Source organism: Aulostomus chinensis, chromosome 14 (assembly GCF_037954235.1).
Source record: "Aulostomus chinensis isolate RoL2024-O1b breed Wild chromosome 14, RoL_Achi_v1.0, whole genome shotgun sequence".
In the NCBI taxonomy this organism is placed as follows: domain Eukaryota; kingdom Metazoa; phylum Chordata; class Actinopteri; order Syngnathiformes; family Aulostomidae; genus Aulostomus; species Aulostomus chinensis.
The window spans coordinates 7,683,834-7,707,118 of record NC_141333.1 but is presented as its reverse complement, the minus strand read 5'-3'; the positions used below and the strand labels follow the sequence as shown (position 1 = coordinate 7,707,118).

General features: G+C 42.3%; 1 protein-coding gene across 4 annotated transcripts; it reads left to right on the top strand.

Moving 5' to 3' along the window:
• The first annotated feature begins 3,304 nt into the window (after nucleotides 1-3,304).
• Nucleotides 3,305-21,473, top strand: mllt1a (MLLT1 super elongation complex subunit a). Of its 4 annotated transcripts, none has more exons than XM_086223789.1 (12): nucleotides 3,305-3,446; nucleotides 9,746-9,926; nucleotides 11,775-11,857; nucleotides 13,313-13,456; nucleotides 13,567-13,692; nucleotides 15,582-16,235; nucleotides 16,561-16,648; nucleotides 17,154-17,265; nucleotides 18,513-18,612; nucleotides 19,076-19,144; nucleotides 19,946-20,017; nucleotides 20,328-21,473. In XM_086223789.1, the coding sequence occupies exons 1-12, from the start codon at nucleotides 3,435-3,437 to the stop codon at nucleotides 20,454-20,456; spliced, it is 1,770 nt and encodes a 589-aa protein (XP_086079915.1). In that variant the 5' UTR covers nucleotides 3,305-3,434; the 3' UTR covers nucleotides 20,457-21,473. The 4 variants fall into 4 exon arrangements, with proteins under 4 accessions (XP_086079915.1, XP_086079913.1, XP_086079914.1 ...); XM_086223787.1 differs by having other exon boundaries at nucleotides 19,076-19,153; XM_086223788.1 differs by having other exon boundaries at nucleotides 16,558-16,648.
• Nucleotides 21,474-23,285: the final 1,812 nt, after the last annotated feature.

Sequence of the window (23,285 nt, the reverse complement as noted above, 5' to 3'; positions counted from 1 at the left end):
CTGGATCAGTCAGAGTGGCAGGGGAAGAAGGAAGCCAGTGAGAGAGTGGTGACCTTCTGGGCCAAAGCAGAGGCACAATAATCTCACATCAAAGTCTGGCACCACAGAGACTTGACGGCGATGGGCCCTCACCCGCTTCCTATTAAATGAAAGGTCTTCAGTCAGAAGATGTGTGGCTCTTTTTTACCCATTAAACATTTGAAATTGAACCAGCACACTTTTACACCTCTTTTTTTTTTTTTTTACACTTTTAACATTTAAGGCTCACTGCAACTGTTTGTGGAGCAGTGATACTACCTTTGTTCAGTGTGACAGCTTATCACAAACGGGGGCCTACCTGCAGTGGTAGAAGGCAGGACAGATACTTTGGAGTGGTTTTAGATACTCAGACTTCATTGCAAAGATTCTCTGATTAAATTTGGTGTGTGCAAATAGGTCTTATGGAAAGAATTGTTTCCTGCTACAGCACATGCTGCCACAGAAAGGCTATGAGGGCTCACAAAATTAGCCAACACAGCAAGATGATAGGGACCCCCCCCCCAGAGACAGTGGGAGGCACTACACCTCCCAAACCTGGAGGGAGCAACACTAATAGGATCCCTCAGGACCCATCACTTCCTTTGCTGAATTGATTTCAGGAAGATGATATAGTGTAGGGTACACAACATTCATTCCAGCCTTTATCAAAGTACTAAACAAATGACTTTTTAATCATTTATTAGTTACTCCTGCTTTTTCTGCAAGGTGACTTCATTATTTCACCTATTAACTGTCCTCCCGTCATTCACCTTAGGACAGGATGTTTTGAGGTGTGCTCATGTCCGTGAAGATAAAGTTGCATGAAAAGACAATACAGATGTCTAATCTTATCCAGACATCAAAGATTAACTAGAACTTTAACTTCAAGAGATACTAAACCTTGAAAAAAATGTTTTTTTTACCATTCAAGTGCTCATAAATCTGTGTCTTGTGTCTTCAAGTGTCTCCGGGAATCAGAAATCAGCTGTCACATATATTTAGTTTGGGGCAATTGGTGATCCTTGCTACATTTGGCATATTGTCCATCACCACATTCAAGCAACAGGAGTTTGTAAGACTGAGACAAGAGTGAGGCGTGAATCAGGCTTGGGTATAGACAGCCCACTGTGGTAATGACTTATCAATAGCCCTGCCCTAAATCACACCCTGCTTTATCAACTAATTTACCCTTAAACGGGATCAAAGTTCATAAAATGAATGTCATGTTCATTTGTTGAAGACTTGAAACAAGCAAATGAGTCCTTTATCTCATCAGGAAAATTTTTACTGAGGAAATAAATCAAGTGAAACTTTGGGTAATTCTCTCAAAAACTTCTATAAATCTGATTTCTTTTGGAAAAACCAGAAGTCTCCCCCTGCTGGCCATTAGAAAGAATGCAGGTTTAAGACATTTGGAAACAGGCTTCACTTATCAGACCTATAAACTTTGTCCATCTAGTGTGCAATCCATGGCTTAATCTGTTTCCTTGTTTAAGAGTAGAGGTACAGTCCAGTGAAGACAGAGAAGTAAACAGTCCTCACTCTGACCAAGGAGCACCGTCAAAAGAATGATTTCACATCACGTCTTTATTTAAACAGAAAGACTTACTTAAATGCAAAGTAACCCTCCTCTTTTGTGTTTTTTTCTGAGTTCCTTCTATAACATCTGAAGTCCTGAAGCTCATTAATGTCTTGACAGTTTAGGAAATCATTTCAAATGCAAAGAGAAGAGTGGCAGTGGATCCTAGATCCATCGCAGGATAAAGAAGCTGATGCTGAACAGTTCATATGTTTGCCGACTTTTTTTTTTTTTTTTTGCTAGCTCCTGATGAAAATTTCAACTGCTGAAATCACTATAAAGTTCTAGTATGTGAAATCTGCGCAATACTTTGTCTTTTCCCTTCTCGCATATTGAAAAGGAGGATTAAAAGGTTGATGTCTTTGTGCAAGTGGGACAACCTTGTGTCAAAGCCAGGTGGGATTTCTTTGACTCTGCTTTGAGTGAGAGGCAGACTGGATCAGTTTGAGTGGCAGCGGAAGAACGGGAGGCACCAAGAAGCCAGTGAGAGAGTGGTGACCTGGGCTAAAGCGGAGGCCCGATAATCTCACATCAAAGTCTGAGACTTGACTGCAATGGGCCCTCGCTCCCACCGGGACTGTAGAACAGAGATGTTTGCAGACTGAGGACGTGCAGCTTTCTTTTCAGATTAAACAGGACAACTACAGTCATGTGAATGTGTTGGCCCTTCAATAAACATGTGAAGTTTGCAACTATTTGTTGAGGGAATGCGAAATCGTGTTTTTGCCTGACAACATATGTATCATGATGTGGCACGTAAACGTGTGCACACATGCACGCAAAGTTTTGGAATATGTTTACCCCCTCAAAAAGGGTACTGAAGTGGTTTCCCCATTTAATGTTAAGACATAATATTTACAACTGATGTCCCATATGAGTGGCTCTTTTGAGCGACCTGTTATTTATCCGAACTCAAAAGCTTCTAAATAAAGGTTTTTGCATGGAAAACGTGGCAAAATCAGATGATGTATTTACAATATAAAGTCTGGCCACTTCAAGAGGACTTAATCAGACCAGCACAACTGGATGGCCCCTACCATGACCTTTAGAGGTCAGTGGTTTGAGGACTGAATCCTCCCTGGCACTAGAATACACATCTTGTAAAATGCACACTTTATTTTACTTTACTCAGTGTCAAATGCCTTCCAGTTTTGAATGGAGACATTTACTTTTAGCAGCGGACTATTTTATCTATTTCAGCTTCTTTTATTTAAGTCAAGCAACTTCCTACTGTACTTCTTCCACCAATGGTTGCTACTTTTAGTGAGTTTATCAAAGCTTATAAGACCCACGAGTATTACAAAGATCACATGTTTTAGCAGATCAACTGCAAATTTCCACACAGTGAATCTAATCATTTGCACTCTGTAAATATATGAGGAATGTGAGACTTTTCGAGTTGTGTGAGTAGGATTTAACGCTCATTGTTAATGTTAATGATTTTGCATTTATCACACCATTAACAATCGAATGCCGATTAATCAATTACCATCATGTGCATTTTACGATTGAAACAGAGCTATAGCCATTGGGACAAGCCCGCTGTCACTCGAGAATACCATCAGAAAATTCTTTAATTGTATTTGCGGCTGAGAAACTGCCCCGCCTCCCAAGCGTTCCGATTGGCTCCTTTCAAGAGTGCTTAAATTTTCCGCTCTCTGATTGGCTGAGAGAGCTTTCTGTTTTGGTTGCCTGCCAGCAGCCGTCTGGACGGGGAGGGGAGCCGTCTGCCTTCCGCTTCTCGGCTGGATTGACACACAATGAGGAGCAGAGGCAGGGGAGACGCTCCACAAACGCCGCTGTAAATAAATACAACTATCACTGAGGCCAGAGAAACATGGAGAACCAGGTAGAGTGCCTTTTGTATCTCCTTTTGCAATCTGAACCTTTGACGGAGGAAAATGCCGCCGGGTTTCTCGCTGGCAGGGCAGGAATGAATCCTCTGTTCTGCTCGCCAGAAGAAAAAAAACGCTCCTGCTGCTAATGAACTCGTAGTTGTTTGGCTCTGGAGCTATGCTAGCTGGGCACTCATACATCGGTATTTACCGCTAACTAGCTTCAGTCTACCACACCGTTCAGCACCGCAGCATAGCTGTAGCCACAACCAGGCACACAAAGAGATGTTCATGTGGTGTTTGCCCTGCTCTGCTGCCTTTAAAAAAGCATATGCACATCATTAAACACACTGAAAACCATTTCGAGTCGCGATTTTGTCCAGCTATGCTAAGCTAGTCTACCTACCAGGAGAGTGTCGGCCGTTGGCTAAAGGCTAAGGAGCCACTACAAGGCGCCTGGGAAAAGATTTGTCCTCTCCAGGTCGGACTGGTCAGGCTGGGTGGTGTCTCCCTACCAGTGGCCTTAAACCTCACGTACAAGCATAATAAAACCAGCAACCACCATACAAGTTTTAATATCTAAGCACTATTTGCTAACTGTTGGTTAATATGTAACAAATTCCTACCTTATTCCAGAGATTGTAGCATATAGTAGGGTGGAAAGCCTGACAAATTCCCAATGTGGAAAACGTTGAACTTGACTCCAGTTATGATGACCACCTTTGCATTGAGTGATCATGATGAGGCATAGAGTAAAAATAGAATGAATATAGTTTTAGACTGCTGCATAAGTCCTTTGTTCTTGCGAGATCAAACCTTCTAGTTTTGATAAAGTTGCATAGTGAAATACTTGGGGGGGGGGGGCTGCATCACTTATTTCAAAACCGATAAGTCTTCAAACCCAATTAAACATCGGAAAGGACTTGATTTGAATTGCTCCACTCTCGAAATAGCTCAGGTAATTCAAGACAGTTTTTCAGATGAAAATGAGCTCAGACACTTTCTTGGAACTAGTTCCCATTCATTGTTGATCCCTTTGAAGTCTTAACTAGATCTTTGAGTGTGTATCCAGTGGATGTCATCAGTTGCAAGTTTAAAAAAAAAAAAAGAAGGCTGTCCAGTTGCACTTAAAAATTTTTTTTTTTATAAAGACTACTTTCTGGAAACACGTGAGCTCATCTGCCTCTTTATTTCCGTACAAACGGTCAACTCAAGTAACCCTCCGGGGATTTCAACCAACTAAAGTTCTGCATAGTACCTGGCACCTTCTTTGTTGTTCATATCACCTCTGTCCAGGTTTCAAGTCCATATGCAATAACTGCATGAAAACTCTGCAGACCGCTGACCGGTCAGAGAGAATTGTCACTAAAATCACAACCCGGTGACACATAAGCCAAGTCAGCGGAACAGCTGCATCTTCTTTAATTCACTTGACTCCTGGATTAAATGGCTGCCTGCAAAATCACGCCACGGTCAATTGAGAAGGCGCAGACGTTCCACTGTTTCATTGCAGGGATCCTATGAGAGCTGGTCAGAGTTAGAAGAAGTCTCTGAACAGTTGTGTTGCATTGACCATGCTAGTTAGATGCACTGTTGCTCTACATGCTGCTACAGGATGGGCGATGTAGTTTTTGTGGGTGACAACATAAATGGAAAAATGAAAATAGTATCATAAAACACAATGTAAGTGAAGTGTGGTCACAACTCCCCAAACTGAACACTTAATCCTGAATGCAATTAATTTGGCTAAATAAAGAAAAATGAATTGGATTCAGAAATCAACTCTCTGGTGTTAATCTGTTGATAAAATAGTACCAGTAACGAGCAAACATAATAGAGTCTTCGCCTGAAGTATTTTCAGGCTCAGGCCCTAACTATACTTTCCCAGTAGGGATGCACAATATTATTAGCATGTCATCATTACTGGGAGGTGTTGGTCATTTTTGATATGCTGGTATCCACTGAACAAAAGACTTGCTCAAGTCTCTTCTTTTCTCATCATCAGACGGGGCACCAGATTGGGAATATTGGAACTGGGTGCTGAATGCCGACACTGATATTATTCCTAGATCCTCCGACTTCATTCATAGTTCTGAAATTGGAATGATATTGCCAATCCAGATTCTATTCCATTTCTTGCACTTGACCATGAACTCGCCACTCTGACACCGATCGGTACATAGAGTTCGGATAAACTGCTTGGAATGCATTTAAATTGAATGCATGTTTGTATGTGTGTTGTTTTGCTCCTTTTAAAAAGAAGTGCTGTGTGTTTCGTGTAAACCTGAACACCGAGCCAACAAAAACAATAAAAATGTTAATATTAAGGGGGGGGGGCTTCTGGTATCAGAATGAGAGACTGAAAGATGTGTCAGGTATTGCTAAAGAATGCTTGGGTGCACCTCTAATGATGAGGAAACAATGTGGAAAATATGTAGTTAATGGTCGGGTTGATATTTAGCCAAATTTCAAATCAGATCAATACATTGAGTGTCACCTCCAGTTGTCCTGAGTCCCATCAGCAGAGTGGAGGAGGCTCTTCATGGCGAATCAACTTGTGCTTATTATCACTCGCGCCATTCATTCACAAAACCGCTGCCAATGCGAGCGATTGTCTGGAGAAACTTTAGTGACTTTACATGGAAAACAACTGCCGCTAACGCCCTTGCAAGCTTACCGCTCTGTCCGGTTAACTTACGGCAGTGTGGCATTCCGCTCTACAATCAACATGAGTAAGCAGTGCTGCAGGAACCGTAGCTTCTTAACAGCCTAAGTTATTTTATTGGTGAATGCAGGTGAATGTCCTCAAGTTACGTTTGGTGATTTCATCAGGCATTGTTCGGTTTATTAAATCGTAGCTCTCATCTCTGAGCAGCCGCGTGAGAAAGGAAGTGATGGCTTGTTCAGAGGGAAGTGCTGAGACATCTTTTAGTGTCTGCTTGTAAATCAGTAATAATTTGTACCTGTCAAAAGTTTTTTTTTTTTCTTTTTTGTGAAATTTACTTCTCTAGAAATTAGAGGAGAGATAGTAGAAGAGAAGAAACATGTTACCACGTTTGGTGTGTTCTCTGCTCCCATCGCTGCTGGATTCAAATCCTAAATGACTGGTTAATTCCAGAGTAACTCCTTTGTTTTGTCTTGTCTCCAACATAACAAATACATCCAATTTTCTAGTAAACAAAGGCAGCGGGTCCTACTGTGAACGGCTGTCTTGCCCCTCCGTCCTTAAATATCTCTCGTTTCTGATTCAAGAGTAAACTACGCGGACCCCCTAAAGGATTAGTGGCTTCGGTAGTCTTGTTATAAACAATTAAACATACTACTTGTGTTGCTTCTTACTAATGCAAAAGAAGTGAGATTTAGGGCTGTGATGGTGCTGGCACGGGATGCTGAAGTAAGCTGTTCCTAATTTGCCAGTACGGGTCAGAATAACAATGACCTTTTCAACCAGTTTGCAGAATTCCAACCAGATTTATAAACTGAACCGATAAACCGGAAATTGTCTCAAGCCTCTCGCACTGTGTGGTGACAAAGTGCCAAAACATATTACAGTGTGATACAATGATGCAGTTAAGCCTGCTGTCATAAAGGATTTTAATATTTTGTTATGTTTGGATGAAATGGCTTTAAAGAGGTTTTGGTTCAACTTTATAGTCGTTTTAGAGGTCTTGAGTCTATGTTGAACACTGCTTTATACTTGAGCATGTTTCTAAATTTGTGTCGATCTAGCTGAAATTAATAAACATAATTTTCATTTGATTAGGTTTTATTATTACACTGTTGTATTGTGCGTTATTTTAGCTGCCTTTAGTGCACCGTTAAACTGCCAACTAGCGTATAAAATTTGTAAATTGGTCTCTTGTCAGTCGGTCAGATCCAGAGGAGAGTTTAACGTTTCGTTTTAATTTACTATCTCGCACCACAGCGCGTTGATACTATTTCCAACTGAAATGAGGAGACCTTTGTTGTGTTCTTGTTGTGAGACATGTCTTTATGAAGGCTGCGGTTGGGATGACGGGATGAGTGGACATGCAGCCTGTCATAATCCCCCTCCACACACTCTCACTCACTCTCACACCCTATTTCCAATACTCACTGTTTTCCTTGGGTGCTGTAGAAAGCTTTTTGCCACTCCCCGGTGGCTCGCTGGAACTGACCACTTTCCAATACAAGTAACCGTTTCGACCTGGGAAAGTTTCAGGACTTGGTCTCAACCTTTCATCAAAACACATTGTGATTGTGTGTGTTCTCCTCTCCTTGGGAGACTTTCTGACTTTTATTTCAATCGTTTATTAGCTGGAAGAGATTAGCATGGTCATGAGGGGTGTTATTTACATGGCAGCTGGGAGTTCATTATTTTCACAGGGGCCAGAATGTCTGCCAAAACTTGTATTTGCCCTCAATTTGATCACTGTGTGTAGGAGAGAGAGGGTGAGAGTGCATCATTTTGGGTGTTTCTGGCTTTGTGTTTCTGTGTTTGAATCGCTACATTTCCTTCTGATTAAGAGCGGCTAAATAAAAAGTCTTTGCCCATCTGACACTACCAAGTATTGATGGGGGAAACTTGTCTATCGTTTTGTAGGTGCTTGTCTGGAGTGAGTCGTACTTCGGATGGTTTGACATGTTTAAATTAATGTCATTTTATTTTTTTGTCCATGTCCTCATTTTTTTCTGATAATGAGTAAAAAGTAGAGTTGTTTTTTAGTCTGGAACCCCTCAAATGTTTCTGTCATCGGGCTTCTTCTTCTTCTTCTTCTTCTTCTTCTTCTTCATCTTCTTCGGAACATTGAATTCATTTCATATCAGTGCCTGTCAATATATTTCATAGATCTGGGGAGCTAAGCATCAAAAATCAATTTTCCGTCTCATAAAGTATGAGAGGAATCTGCTCCTTTTGAGAATTGCATATGACTATTCACAATACTGAAAATAATCCATGACATATGTATAATTATCATCACTATTGGATCTTGAAAATGATAATGAACAATCTTTCTACTTGTCTCTCAATTGAACATAAAAATCCAATCCATTGAAATAAATGGTTAATTGATTCGTGATGGGGAAATTACCCTGCAGCTTTTTTGATGTGCTTTAATGTTTTCAGTAATAGAAACAAGTTTGCATTCTCAGATTACGAAATGTGAACAAAAATATTTTGAAGTAACTTACATTGAAGACGAATCAGGATAGTGTTTTTTTTTTCCATATGAATTATTTGTTTCTATTATTTTATTACGGAGAAGCACTTCTTTATGGTCAATATCATCCTTATTACATTACTACTGTCCTTATCACATTCCAGTTTTACGTAGTTCTTAAATGGAGGGAGGGAGGTGTTGTTGGTCGGAGGGACTCACTGTGGGTGTGGTTGAGTCTGAAGTTTAAGGGCATTACTGCCACAGAATGGCCGGGCAGCGTGCCAGGCTGAGTGTGTGTGAGTGTGAGAGAGAGAGAGAGAGAGAGAGAGAGAGACTGTGGGTTGTGTGAGAGTGAGCCAGAGAGTGCTCATCTCAATCCTGTCCCCTCTAATCCCCCCACTCAGTCCCAGCTCACGAGCCGCTCAATGCTGGGGCCAAATCCCCACATTCTTCAGTCCTCCCCTGGACATAAAGTGCCTTTCTGTCGCTCCTCGTCCCCCCTCCCCCCTCGTTCCCTTCTGCACCCCATCTCCATAGCCTCTTCACTTCCTACCCCCCCCCCCCCCCCCCCGAATTATACCAACACAGTGTCATTTGCTCGTCCTGTCGCTGTCATTGTTCTTGGCAAAGAGAGGTAGCCCAACAATGTGTCGCTCTCCTGGACCAACCTTTTGAGATGTGCTGGCTCAAGCAGCAAATCACTCCCATTCCGAGGGGAGCTTCCCCACACCAGTTCTGCTTTGTTTTTGTCCAGGCCAAGTGGTCAGCCTCTGCTCTTGAGAATGAAGTCTCACTCAGTGTAGAAATTAAAAAAAAAAAAAAGGTGTGGACAAATTGCAATCAGAAACCAATAAGTAATGACCCCTCGGGTTAATAGTGCCACTGGATTTTCTTACATTTATTTCATATTTCAGCCAGAATCACTGATGTGATGGGGAAACTGTGCTGTATTATGTAATAGAAAGTGATTTTGGTAAATGTACGTAAATATTTAACAGTTTACAATTCATCTTAGAATTTGTAATGATATGCTGTTCCTCGGTCTGTTGTCATAACCTAAATCCTTTTTGAGCTTTTGAAAGTTTTGACGATGTCATTTTGCCTTGTGTGAAATTCTCACAAGGCTACAGTATGTATAGAAATTTGCAATAACACTTGGCTCTTTTTCGCAGTGCACAGTACAGGTGAAGCTGGAGTTGGGCCACAGAGCCCAGTTACGTAAGAAAGTGACATCAGAAGGCTTCACCCACGACTGGATGGTGTTCGTCCGAGGGCCAGAGACCGGCGACATCCAGCACTTTGTAGACAAGGTTGTCTTCCGCCTGCACGAGAGCTTCCCCAAACCCAAGAGAGGTATGAAACAATATTCAGACATACAAAACTTGACTCTTAAGACGAGGCAAAGGTTTTTCCCAAACACTCCATTTTCACACAGCATGATCATTCCAAATGATCATACACGAAATATATTACCTAGGAAATATAGCACATGCCATTTAACACGTAACACATGAGGATTTAATCTAATTATACAGAAGTTAAAAACAGGAGAGTTCTGGTTCAACAAGGCCGCGTGGGATAATGGTTCACGTCTTTAATATTTTTAGATTAAGCGTCCTGCTGACCCTCACCTGGACTTCTACGCTGCTCTCCATGGTGATTTCACTTTAACCAAAACTCATTAAATGCAATTTTGAAAATTAAGCTGTTCATGACATCATTCACAGAGGTCAGAGTGAGGGTTTGCGGCTGGAAGAAAGTACAGTGGAATAACCTGTCATACAGTTCCTTCCTTTTACTTTCCCTACAGTACATATTAGTCCTTGAGTACAAAGGCATAAACACAGTTTGAGTTCTTTACATTTATTATATCTATTTCCGTATTCCAGGGTTCAGCAGTTAAGCTTAACATGGACCAGAATTCAGGAGTGGTTAGAGTTGGTGGAGAAATGCAACCCTATTTATGGCTGTTGACACAAATCTGGGCAAAATCTTTAGCTTCAAGGTCACACTTATTGAAAGTTTAGCAGAACCACTACCACCAGCCTGTGGAGTCAGGTCGTTCTTACATTCATGACGCTAAGCAACTCATGGCCCCGCCTCCCAAACAGGGGGCACTGCACGAGTATACATACTCTGTACAACAAACTTCAACTATCCAACAACTGCACATTGCAGGCTGGTGCTTAAATGTCACGTTACCTGGGTAACCGCTGTTCATCCAGCAGCAATGGTGGTGATCTTGAGCCAACCTAAACTGATAAGAATATTTTATAAGACAACAGAATGACCACCATGTAATACTCTGACTTGTTCTACCGGTTTATCGTCATTCCAGCCCCAGGGTAATATGATGTGTGCAGCTTTCTGCTGTATTTTACTGTTTTCTTTGAAGTTTCTGCAACTCTTTGATAGATGGCATCTCTAGGAGACAAATGTCAGTCTCAGAGATTAAATTGAACAGTTGTAGCTGCCATGTGAGTTAGTTTGAATGTCAAGCCAACGCACCAAATGAGTGATGCGTCAGGCAATGAAGTCACCAGACACTTTCCTTTATCTTTGCCATACCACTGGATATTTTTTCTGGAAGACAATTACACCATAGAAAATGTGATATGTCCACAGTGGCTTCGTTTCTGTACCACAGCATCTAAGCTCAGTGACATGCCTCTACTTGGCTCTACTTAAAGAAACACACTGACTTTTCGGGAAACGCTCCCATGATTTTTAGTGCCAGACACGCAGATCGAGACCCTTCTCTCCTCTCTGGTGCACGATGGCACCCTGGACCCCACCACCAGACGGCTAACAGCTACTCAGATTAGCTGTTCCTTTGAGACTTTATACAACTCTTATGATTGAGGTTATTTCATATTGTGAATAATTTAGAATGGATGATGGGGTGTACTAATACTCTTGCCGTGCATGTGCTTTGATTATCGCATATCAACAAAGCAGAGTCCCAACTAGTACCATATGATCCGGATTTGGCTCATGAGGTGCTATTTACCTACTTATTTGTCTCTGATGTCATGCTGTGAGAGGCTTCGGAGGGTGTTTGTCATTAATGTAAACAGCATTGTTTATCACCCTGCCGTGAGTAATTCAAAGTGTGATTCTTGTGATAGAGGATTAATCACCAATGATTCCCAAGAGATTCGTGTCGTTCTAACAGATGCTTCATGTGTGTTTGGCCTACAGTATGCAAGGAACCTCCGTACAAAGTGGAGGAGTCGGGCTACGCAGGATTCCTCATGCCTATTGAGGTCTACTTCAAGAACAAGGTGAGGAAAAAACAGATGCGTTTGATCACGTGCTACCGTCACAGGTGTCAGTTATGAAGGTGGAAACGTACAAATCATAAATGTGGGTCGTGAAAACCGTCACAGATTTTAGTGTGACAATACATATCAACCTGTTGGGGATGGGATTATTCCCCACCCCCATGTTTGGCTGTGTACACAAAAAGCTAAATAAATACAAACATAATAGGGTCTTCGCCTGAAGTACCTTCTGGCTCAGGCCCTAGATATTCACACCTCATATGATTTGAGTCATGTGAACAGCTTTTTTTGTGTGTGTGTGTGTGTGTGTGTGTGTGTTTGTGGGTTTTTTTTTAATGGCGTTGGTGCTCTAAAGTTGCCTGTCACCCAGTGGTTAATACTTGTGAGCTGCACTGTAAAAATGACGGATCACGGGAGGCTGCATGTGCACTGGCTTGACTTGTGCACCACAATTCATATTTTTTAGAGAAGTCCGGGTTTTTCCAGCTGGAACCTGCTTGGGATTAAATCTTGATCGAGGAATCTAGTTTTCCTTTTATGTTTCGGAAATCAGGTTTCTGCCAAAGCCTGTAATAATCAAGTTACTTAGGTAAATGTAAACTCAGTGATGGCTCAGAACCTTTTATGGATATATTGCTTTTTGTAAATGGTTTATTTTGGACATGTCACACTCTCCCTTCGCTCTGGCAGTAGTTAGGAAACCAGTAAACTAATCCAAATGCTTGATTGTGTCAATAAAGCCTATTGATTTCTCTCTCCTCAATTTATATCAGCCCAAACTGATTATACTGACACAGTTTAGTCCATACTAGCCATTTAAATGATAAATGAAAGAAATTAAGTCTCATTACAAGAGAAGAACGACACTGAAGACATAGCTGCACATAAGTGTGGCCTTGAACTGCGTCCAAAAATTACCTCTTCCATTAACCTGTGCTCCACACAGTGGACAAGTCAAGAGAATTCTTTAAAACAGAACCAAGGGAGGTATAGACAACAGCATCCTTTTACCACTGGCACATTTACAAAAAGACAGTTTTGTTTTTTTTGTTTTGATGCTTTTCCCGTTCTGCACTTCGGCTTCTTCAGCCTCGAGTTATGTCTGTCTGTTTTATTGACTTCCAGACTGATTGTTCTTGCAGCTTTTATCTATTGTTGATTGTGAAATGAGTTTGTGTTGCAGGTTTCCCAGGCACAGGGCTAGAAATCTATTTGCCTGACTGACTGAAGACAAGACTCTAATATCAAATATAGGCTGAGGCAAAAGAGGTTCTTCCTGACAGCGTTGCACTTCACTCCAAAATAGTAGTGAAGTGCAACGCTGTTGTGAAGGAGAGCTGCATTACAAAACTGCTGCTACCGAATCCGTCCCCCATCCAGGTCCTTAAACTTTGTTTCAGCTCATCTATATTGACAGAATTGTACTGATAAAAATATTCCCTGGAATTTTTCCAGGAGGAGCCGAAAAAGGTGTGTTTCAACTATGACCTGTTCCTTAACTTGGAGGGCAACCCACCTGTCAACCACCTGCGCTGTGAGAAGCTCACCTTCAACAACCCCACCAAAGATTTCAGGAGAAAGCTGATCAAAGCTGGAGGGGTGAGGGGTTAAAATTCTCAAATAATAGCCGGTTTCTCTCTTTGGTTCGGTTGAATTCATGTATAGTGCACGGCGGATTCAAACATAAACAGAAATTCTCTCTAATTTAGGTATTGGTGGTTCCAGACGTGGCTGAAGCTGTGTCAAGGCCCAGTCCAGACTACCCGATGCTCCCCACCATCCCCTTGTCTGCTTTCTCAGACCCTAAGAAGACCAAGACCTCCCATGTGTCAAAGGTTGGTGACGTTGACAAGGCACTGAGATCTTCAGGTCATTTTCCAGGCTCTCTGCTCATCTTGCTTCATTTTAGTTTTCCCGAAAGCCTCACGGGTCCATCTATCATCCCTATTCAAAAGGTACAGCAAAATTGCTAAATGAACATCGTATGCCCTTAACAAAATCATCAAAACAGCCTTCCAGCAGGCTGACTCAGGCCTCTCTAATCATTACCAACTGTGGTTAATCATAAGTATGCATGGATGCCGTATTACTCAGCCAGCCTACCTTCAGGAGAAGGGAGATATCAGGAGAAAACAGGAAACTGATCCCCCTAACATTTCAAGTGTTGCCACAGTAATTTTATCTACCCATCGCGGGCTAATAAAGGTCTTTTGTCCATTACTTAAATGAAATGGAACGTGCTCTTCACATGATTTGTAGCTTTGCATATTCTCTTTTCCTCTCAACAATGATCACTTGTCTGTGCAGCAACTATCAAGGGTTCGCGACACAACGTCAATTTGACTTGACCCGCACATTTTGAGTGGGTTATTTGCAAAACTAAAAGGACCTTGTTGGTAACATGATAAAGAGTTCTAAAGACGAGCCATTTGAGAACTATTTTTTTTAATAGCAGATTAATGTGGCATCAGTTTGAGGCAATTTGAAGGAAGACTCGGACCCTTCCAAGAGTCCAGGCAAGTCCAGTAGCTTGGAAATCCCCTTCCCTCACCCCCTTTTGGACTCTGGTGAGCTGCATCTGTCAAATACTGTAACTTTCCGAAACGGATCATCTTACATTTATATCCACTTTATGGTGGCACTGGGTACTTGTGTGAAAGCGAGAAAAGAGCCAGCTCTTTTTTTCATTATTTACACAACTATTTCTGTTATATATGAACTACACAAAGGAAACCTTCCAGGCGAATCACTCAAGCATATTTACCGCCATCTCCCTATTTAAACAAGATTGCCTTTTTACCCTCTGTATGATGGTGGTCTGTTCACTCCAACTTGGAGTGTGCCTGTCCAGAATCCTGATTCTCTATGAGGTCAGACTATATGTCTACTAACATAGAAAGAGTGACTGGTCCACATCTGAAGAGTCACTTCGTATGACAGTTAAACAGGGTTCTCTTTGTACAAACCATCTCAGGATGAGTTTAAAATCATGTAAAACACATGTTTGCTGTTGCGGTGATGGACAGGCTGGAAATACCATCATGTCTTTGTGTCGCTGTGGCAGAGAGCCGCTCCTGTGGATTTTGTTACCACATAAAACGGTTGTTCTGTGTTTACTTTGTCTGCTGTACCCAAAGATTTACTACAAATTTAAACATGTTTCTCAACTATCTCTAAGCTGAGAATCTATTCTAAAATCTCTCAGCTGTATAAACCTGCTGCTGTCAGTCTCAATATTTAGACAATTTAGATATTTTATATTATGTCCTTCATGTTTGTTGGTTGTGAGTTTTTTTTGCATAGGGTTATTAGCTGCTTGTTCTTTCTTTTCTTTTTTCTTTTTGGAAACTGTTCAAAAAGTGTAATCAAAACTGAATAAAAATATATAAACATAAATATAAACAAGGCATTTGTCTTTGGCTGCAGAAAGTTCAAAAAGGCATCTTTCATTCCCTGACATTTGAAAAATCACTTCATCAAGATAGCAAGACGCGCATTATTCAGTATTGAGAATACGCATCTGCTGTATCCATTGTTTTATTGTTATATGAACGGTCTGATGATATTTTTTATATTTTTTTAATATTTTTATATTTTGGTTTGCTCTTTTGGCAAATTATTCCCAGTAAATGTGATAAATGCAGTTCAGAGCCTGATGGAGGAAAGGATGTTTAGCTGGGTGCTTTTAATAAGACGGCTGACTGGTGTTGTTTTCCATCTCCAGGAGCCCAGTAAAGAAGGAAGTGGTGGCAGTAGCAAAGGGCCCAAACCGCACAAACTGACCAAGGAGCACCGTGAACGTCCCCGAAAAGACTCGGAGAGCAAGGCCACGTCAAAAGGGGATAACGACAGAGACGGAAGCAGCAAGAGTGGACGCGACCCTTCCTCCTCATCGTCCTCATCTTCAAAAAAAACGTCAGAGATCAAAGTGAAAGATGAAGTGAAGGTCCTACCCAAGGCTGCCTTCAAGGAGCCTAAACTCACCCTGAAGGAGTCAAAGATGGAGGGAATGTCCCCCAAAGGAGGGGGGGCTGGGAGTGGAGGGGGTGGTGGGGGAGGTGGAGGGGGAGGGCCCACAGAATCCAAAGCCCCAGGGAAACGACCCTCCACGGTGGAGTCTCCTAAACCAAGCGCTAAGAAACAGAAAAAGGGCAGCTCTGAGGGTCCGAAGGGGCCAGCCGGCGGTGGTTTCACAGGAAGTTCACCCCGTGTTTCTTCGTCATCTGCCGCCAACCAGCCATACACAGAGAAGAAACCATCCAAGGAAAAGGGTCGCTGGGCCAAAGGCAAAAATGACACACAGGAGTTAAAGGAGCCCAAGAAACTTCCAGAGTCTGAAGAATCAAATTCGGAGGATGAAGCATCTTCAAAGTCAGAGGTATGAGAGGGTTGACAGGTGCACTAACTAATGTGAAGAGGCCAAAGTTTTGACAGATTTCTGGGAAATGAGAGATGCTTTGAAGATTACTCTGTAATGTCAAGGTTTCAAGAATTGTAAGCTGTGATCATTATATTTCATGCTGCACCCATGGATTTAGATCATTTATCCATTCATCAAACTGCACTGACAGAGATGAGTTTCTCCCAGTTGCATCTCATTTAACTTCAAGACTTACCAGCACATATTTCTTTTTATGCATCTATTAGGTTTCTCACTTCTCTCCCCCTGTATTTTCTCTGTCCTCCTCTTCCCTCTACAGCAGTCAGCTCCCTCCAGTCCTTCTAACTCCAGTTCCAGCTCTGACTCCAGTTCAGATTCAGACTTTGAGCCGGGACAGAAACAAGGACAAGGTGAATTCTGCTCAGCTGGCTACGTCATTGAGGGCGTTTGTTTTCTTGTAAAGATTTTGAGTTTGATCCAGCTGTGGGAATAAAGTGTACAGTCTGCTTTGTCTATTTTTCACAGACATTGAAACACATACCAAAAATGTATTCATCAAAAGATTTATTTTATTTTGACATTGAGGGAAAAAAAAACAATTTTACGAGGTAAAGAAACTTAAACAAGGTCCCATAACCATAATCTGAAGATACATAAATGTTTGAAAGAGCTTCTAGAGAATATATGAGAGTGAATAGTCAAGGTTAAAGCCTGAATTCAAACTTAATTAACTCTTCTGGTCCTTTGTAATATTATTTGTTCCACAACTGAAAACCTCTCTATCTGCAGCTGTGGTTGTTCTAAAGCTTGATGCAAATAATTTACCTGTCAGGTCAATAGTATTTGTGTGTGTGTGTGTGTGTGTTTGTTTGTTTGTGTGTGTGTGCGTGTGTGTGTGTGTCCCCTTTGTTCCAGGACCCCTGCGATCCATGGTGGAGGAGATCCAGTCAGAGGAGTCAGATGATGATGACAGCAGCTCTGAGGAGGAGACCCCCATTAAGACCAACCCTCCCATCCGTGACTCTCGGTCAGTCTCTTTAAAGCACACTTGTCACCCCAGATAAATGTTGTGACTCGTGAGAGAAGGCAAATTTGTCGTCTGACCCTCCTCTGAGGTTTCTTTTCATGCATTAAAACCTTGTTTATTGCTTTGCTATATATTTAAAACTTCAGGGCAGATGTATGGTGCAAGTTGACATGTCATTGCTTCTTTCCTTTTTCCTCCTATTCATTTGGTAGCGCTATTACTTTTAATAGATGTTCATAAAAATGTGATGTACCTCAAAATTGATGTTCTGCAGAATGTGACCAAGATTTTATTAGACCCATCTCACAGGGTGACATGCAGTGAAACTGTAAGATAGCTGCTATTAAAGATGAATGAAAAATGCTTTTTTAAACCCCTTCACACTGCAATCCCATCAACTTTGCCTTAAGATTTATATCGAAATCCGATCATATTTCCTTCCTGCAAAACAAAAATACGGTGTGCTTTTGTAAGCTTGAACCATTTTTGTCAATAATAATAAGACGTTCGCCCATCAATCTTCAGCATTTACGGAGCGAAGATTCATTAGTTGGCTTGTTACATTCTTCCTCCGTGTATCTTCAGACATTCACCCCAGAGCTACGGCCTTGGAGCCTGACATATTTAACGCTGAAGCTTGCAGGTCGTTACCTGGCCTCGCTGTTGTCGTATAGCCTCACTGGAATTCACCGGCAAAGAAAACAAAACCCAGTTCATACGGTGATGAAAAAGAATTTGCTCTTGAAATACCGTCATATTACAGTATGTGTGGTTCTGTCAAGATCAACTGAGAAAAATCTGCCGTGGTTGATTTGTCATATCAAACCACATGGCTGAGTTTTGACATGGATTCCTCTGTTTCATATGTTTGTGAGACATTTCAGAGAATTTATGGTGATGAAGCTTTTCCTGAGGAAAAAAAGTGGAAGTTTAATGGGTAAAAAAAAAACCCAGTGCCTGTTAACCCCAGATACTCAACTGCTGAGCAGCAGCTTGTGATTATTATTTTTACAATTCTATCCTCCCAGGAAGCTTGACGTAAATGTCATTTTAGTGTTTTCACCACATGGTTGAAGTAAATGACGTCCCTAATCAAAAGAGCTAATGTTGATTTGTTTTCGTCTGTGACACAAATGTATCAGCAGCTTATAAATCAAAGCTGCATCAAGTACCGAGCAGGAAGACAATGTGTTCCCTCTGTCAGTCTGTGTGGTTGACCTCTGACCTTGCCCCTGTCCTCTTGTCAGACTCAGCCTGGACAGCGAGAGTGACAGCAGTGATGGCTCGCACCGCCCCAGTCGAGACCCCGCCCCGCCCCCGCAGAAACACAGCTCCTCCAATAACAAAGTGAGACCTTGTTTTGCTGCTGACATTCACTGACAAATTGACTGAGACTGGAGTTGTCTGGCTACAAAAATAAACATTAAAATCACCAAAGCAGTTGATGTGAGTGAGAACTGTTTGAAGTTGATTTTCATTTGCTCAGCTAATCCCACGCAAACAATGGAACTCCTAGGTAGCAGTACTCCAACAATTTGAAAAAGACTCCCAGGTATTAGTTTACACCGTGTTGAAGATCCAGTAGAAGCTGCAAGTCCTGCAGTTGGCTGACTTAAATAGCCCGAAGCCATTCACTAAACTGCCGCTGAGGCCTCAGCGTTTCAGGACGACACCGTCTCAGCTGTATTAACTGTCATCAGTGTCCCAGATAGTCCCGTTGTCTTGCATCACCACTTCCATTCCCTCTCTTTAAATCCTTTATCTCTGTAATTTCTCCCCCCCCGCTTGTTTCTCTCTTGCTCTGATGCAGGTGTCAGGCAGAAAGAGTCCAGATTCGTCGTTTCGCTCAGAGAAGGTGTTGAAGAAGGGATACGACAAGGTAGGAAGGGTAAATCAAACTTTTTATGCTTCAACCTTAACACACATGCTATGTTTTTACCAGTGTTTAGGGATACGTTCCTTAGGCACGAGGGAGAAGCTGCCTTGTAAGGCTCTCTGCTAGAAGGTCTTTTCAGCGGAGTTTGTCATTCATGGTTAACCTTGTGAACGGTTGAAAATGAACCCAAGAGCAGAGTAATTTTGTAAACGTAACGTAAAGAACGTCAGAATGAAGAAATAACATTTGTTCACTGTGAACCTGCTGACGGACTGATCGACTTTCTTGCTGTTTGTATTTCATCACTTGATTGCCTTCAGGTTTACCGAAAGCAGGGGTTGTCTGGCAGCAAGACTTCAAGGCAAACTTCCCCCTTCAGAGGGCTAATAAATCACAGATGGAGTCATTTTTCATTTGATCCCCCCCCCCCCATAATTTCATCAGGTGGCACAGAGACTCTTGTGCAGGATGTCAGTTTGTCAGTGAACGAAGAGGCAGTGGTTCACGGTCAAAAGGCATTTTAACATTCTAACGTGTGTTTGCTTTAGGCTCGCGGCTCCCATTTAGTTTGAGTTTTAGTCCACAAAAGCTTCGGTCACCTGTGGTGTAGAAAAACTTGAGCCATGAACCCTTTAGAAGGAATATCTTTGTTCCTGTTTGTAACTCGATGATTCAGGAAGTGATACCATGATGTTTTCTGTGGCGATGAGGCTGAGAGAAAATTGAATTCGCAAAAGACTGATGCAGTCATTTGTCTTCCTCTCCTTCCTTCTTCCTCTGTAACCTCCCTCCCCAACTCCTCAGGCTTACACAGAAGAATTAGTGGACCTCCATCGCAGACTGATGGCTTTGAGGGAGCGCAACGTCCTACAGCAGGTGGGTCTCTCCCTGTGTACATGTTCTTTCTCAGTGTTGTGTGGGTACGTTTTATGCCTAGTCTGTTGTAGGGCTTTTAGACATTATTTTAGTTAGCAAGTTCTAACTTTTAGTGAGCAGTTGCAATTCGTTTTTTGTCGCCTCTTGATGAAAGGGATGATGAGTTTTTATGAGATATTGGTGTTTATCTTGACTTTTTGTATTTAGTGTGTTGATTAATTGCGGCACTCCTCTGTATTATTATTCTCTGCCTTCAGTCTCTACACCTCATTTGTTCCTGAGTCAATTAACACTCGAATTTCTCTGTCAGATTGTCAACCTGATCGAGGAGACGGGCCACTTTAATGTGACCAACACCACCTTTGACTTTGACCTCTTTTCACTGGATGAATCCACCGTCCGCAAACTACAGAGCTACCTGGAGGCGACAGCCACGTGACAGGAAGTGTAACTGGGCGTGTGGATGGCAGCGGCGGAGGTAGACTCGCCACATCTCCTCCAGGAGGGGCTGAGCGGCCACGTCTGTCGTTGCTGTTACACGAACTGAATCATTGAACAACTACCGTACACACACGAACAAACACAAGCACACATGAAGATGCACCCCCGTCACATGACACTGGGGAGGAGCGGCAGGAAGCTGGAGGAGGAAGAAGAGGAGGAGGAGGAAGAGGATGTGTGGAAAGGAGCTGCACTGCAACTCAGACAGGAACACCAGAGTAGATGAACTGAATTGAAGGATTTTCACTACACTTGTGTGTGCGTGCGTGCGTGTGTGTGTGTGTCGAGCCTCCGTGCAGAGCTGTGGAATGCATCCCACTTCCCCTCCTTCGCTTTACTGCACTCCTTTGCAAACCCAATACCTCCTCCTCCTTCTTCTCCTTCTCCTCCTCCTCCTCTTCCCCATTCACACGCACACTCCTTACTCGGCAGAACCCTCCAGTTCCCTTCCCCCTGCTGTCAGCTGGAGCTCATTTCTCTCCCAACATATTGAGTTGTGTGTGGGTGTTTGCGCAAGTGTGTGTGTGTGTGTGTGTGTGTGTGTGTGTGTGTGTGCTTGTGTGTGTGCGTGCGTGCAAGCTCGGCTCAGAGGAAATGTTGTCTTTGTAGTTACTGACTTCTCTTTGTGAAAGCTCTTACACACACACACCAAATAATTACTGATTCTGTCTCCCAGGTCCTCACACTCTACATGAAGACGTGTGGGTGTGTGATGTTTCTCTGTTGTCTGAACACATGTTCTGTTGAGTTCCCCCTCTACTTCCTCGCACTGAAAGCTGAGCCTTGACCTCCTACTAACAGCCACCCCCTCCTCCTCCTCCTCCTCTGCCACTGAAGCCCCTCACTCCATCCCTCCTCTGCACCCTCTTCTCTTATTCCCATATCGGTGTGCATGAAAGGGCTCGACTGCTCGCGGCCAGAGCTGCGGAGGATCACTCCTGAATTGCCTTCTAGTGGTGGGTAGGGTGGGTTCGGGGGGGTGGGGGTGGGGGTGGGGGGGGGACTAAAAAGCCGTGAAAAAGTAGCCATACTTGTCTCCCAGAATCCAAAAATAAGAAGAAAAAAAATAGGGGCCACGCTTTTTTACATTTTATTTTTCTACAAGTGCATTTGTGTATTTATTCCCAGATTGCGGTTAAGATAACCTGTGAGCTATGAATGTATATTGCGTTTCCTTTTCTACGGCTAGCAACAGCCCCACTCTAGTGCCTTTCTGCAACTTGCAGTTTGAGGCCGTGCGCTCTGCTAGCCGCGGTCACACACATCACGACTAGCAGACCCCTGCCGCCTCCCCCCCCTTCTTGGGGAAACAAGTGTTAATTGGGATGCCTGAATATCCAGTATTGTCTTAACGGCTTCCATCCCTTTTCTTCTTTTCCAGTGTCTTTGTAGGCATTTGTCCTTTTATCCGTGACACATCAAGCTCTCCAGGATTTTTTAATTGATTGTGATCATGTTTTTCTTTTTTTTATGTTCTTGCTTTCTGAGATTAGGTTCAGTGTTTAAAAGAGGGGGAGCGTCAGGCGACCGTGTGGTAGATACTAAATTAGCTATAGTGATGGTTGCTTTCAGCTGTGTTCTGTGTTTTAATGAGATCGTTCTCTCAGTTGTTGTTGAATAGGGTCCAGGTTCCCTCTTCAAAAGGTTTTCAAGTATTTGAACTAATGGTGGAGCGTTTGATACCAAGTTTCTAGGCACTTGAACAGCGTCCACAAAGGACGTGTGGGCGGAAAAATAAGCTACACAAAGCGCCCTGTGTATTTTCTTTCCCTAAAATTAAATGTATTTCTTGGCGTCCTGCCTCGTCAAGTGAGATTAGAGGGTTAGTTAGTCTGGGTTTAAACTGGTCTCACTGAGCTGGCTCACCGTAACCACGTTACACCGCTAAACATGTGCTGAGAGGATGTAGACCAGTCCAACCACTATCTTTCCACTCAAATATGTCAGTTAGTATGTTTTCATACACAGCAGGAAACAAAAGAGCCATCGTCACAGTTTCAGTGTGACTTATTTCCATTTGTTTATCTGATAAATTCACCAGCTCCAGGTTTGAGAGATCTGACTAAATGACAACTCACTTCCAAGTAGAGATCCTATTTATTTTAAAAGCTGAAGGATGTTTTCTCAGCATGCTGACAGATGTTTGTGCCTCGTTTATCTCAGTCCCCGTGATGAAGCTGGTGGGTGCAGTATCAGCATCAGGAAAAGATCAAAACAAAGAAAAAGCCAATTCATTAAGATCTAATCAAGCATTGTTTAAAAAAAAAAAAAAAAAAAAAAGGAGACGTGAAGCAAAGCTGACGTGTCCGAGTGGAAAAAAGTTGTAGACATTTTTGAGTTGAGTTCCCCTATGAAGTCTATTACCTTTGCACATCTCATCTCAGAAAATGCTGATCAAACTCATGTCACAACAAAGTAAATAAAGCTAAACTTGGAAAAAATGGCTTATAATCTGATGAAACCCTGGTTGTTTGTATCGCCAGAGATTTTCTTTTGTGCTTCTGTTGATTATTTACTTCAAATATCCAAAAATGATCAACATAATTTGGCAGAAGTGACACATTTAAATGTTTCATCTTCTAACAACGGTCCAATTTAGTTTCATAGCTGAAGAGCAAAAGCCTCAGATTGTCATGTTTCCAAATGAGAAACCAGCCTTTCCTCTGAAAACCAATAACGAAAATATATGAAAAACCAAAATAGCAGCAGCACTAATATGTTTAGATGATTTATAACAATCAGTTTCTCCTTCTGGAGCCGTGAACAG

Bases quoted from the DNA above. Each gene is read 5' to 3' on its own strand.
- mllt1a (XM_086223786.1), top strand. The intron at 11,858-13,312 runs GTGAGGAAAAAA...GAATTTTTCCAG, and splicing joins AGGTCTACTTCAAGAACAAG to GAGGAGCCGAAAAAGGTGTG. The intron at 16,649-17,153 runs GTGAATTCTGCT...CCTTTGTTCCAG, and splicing joins GGGACAGAAACAAGGACAAG to GACCCCTGCGATCCATGGTG.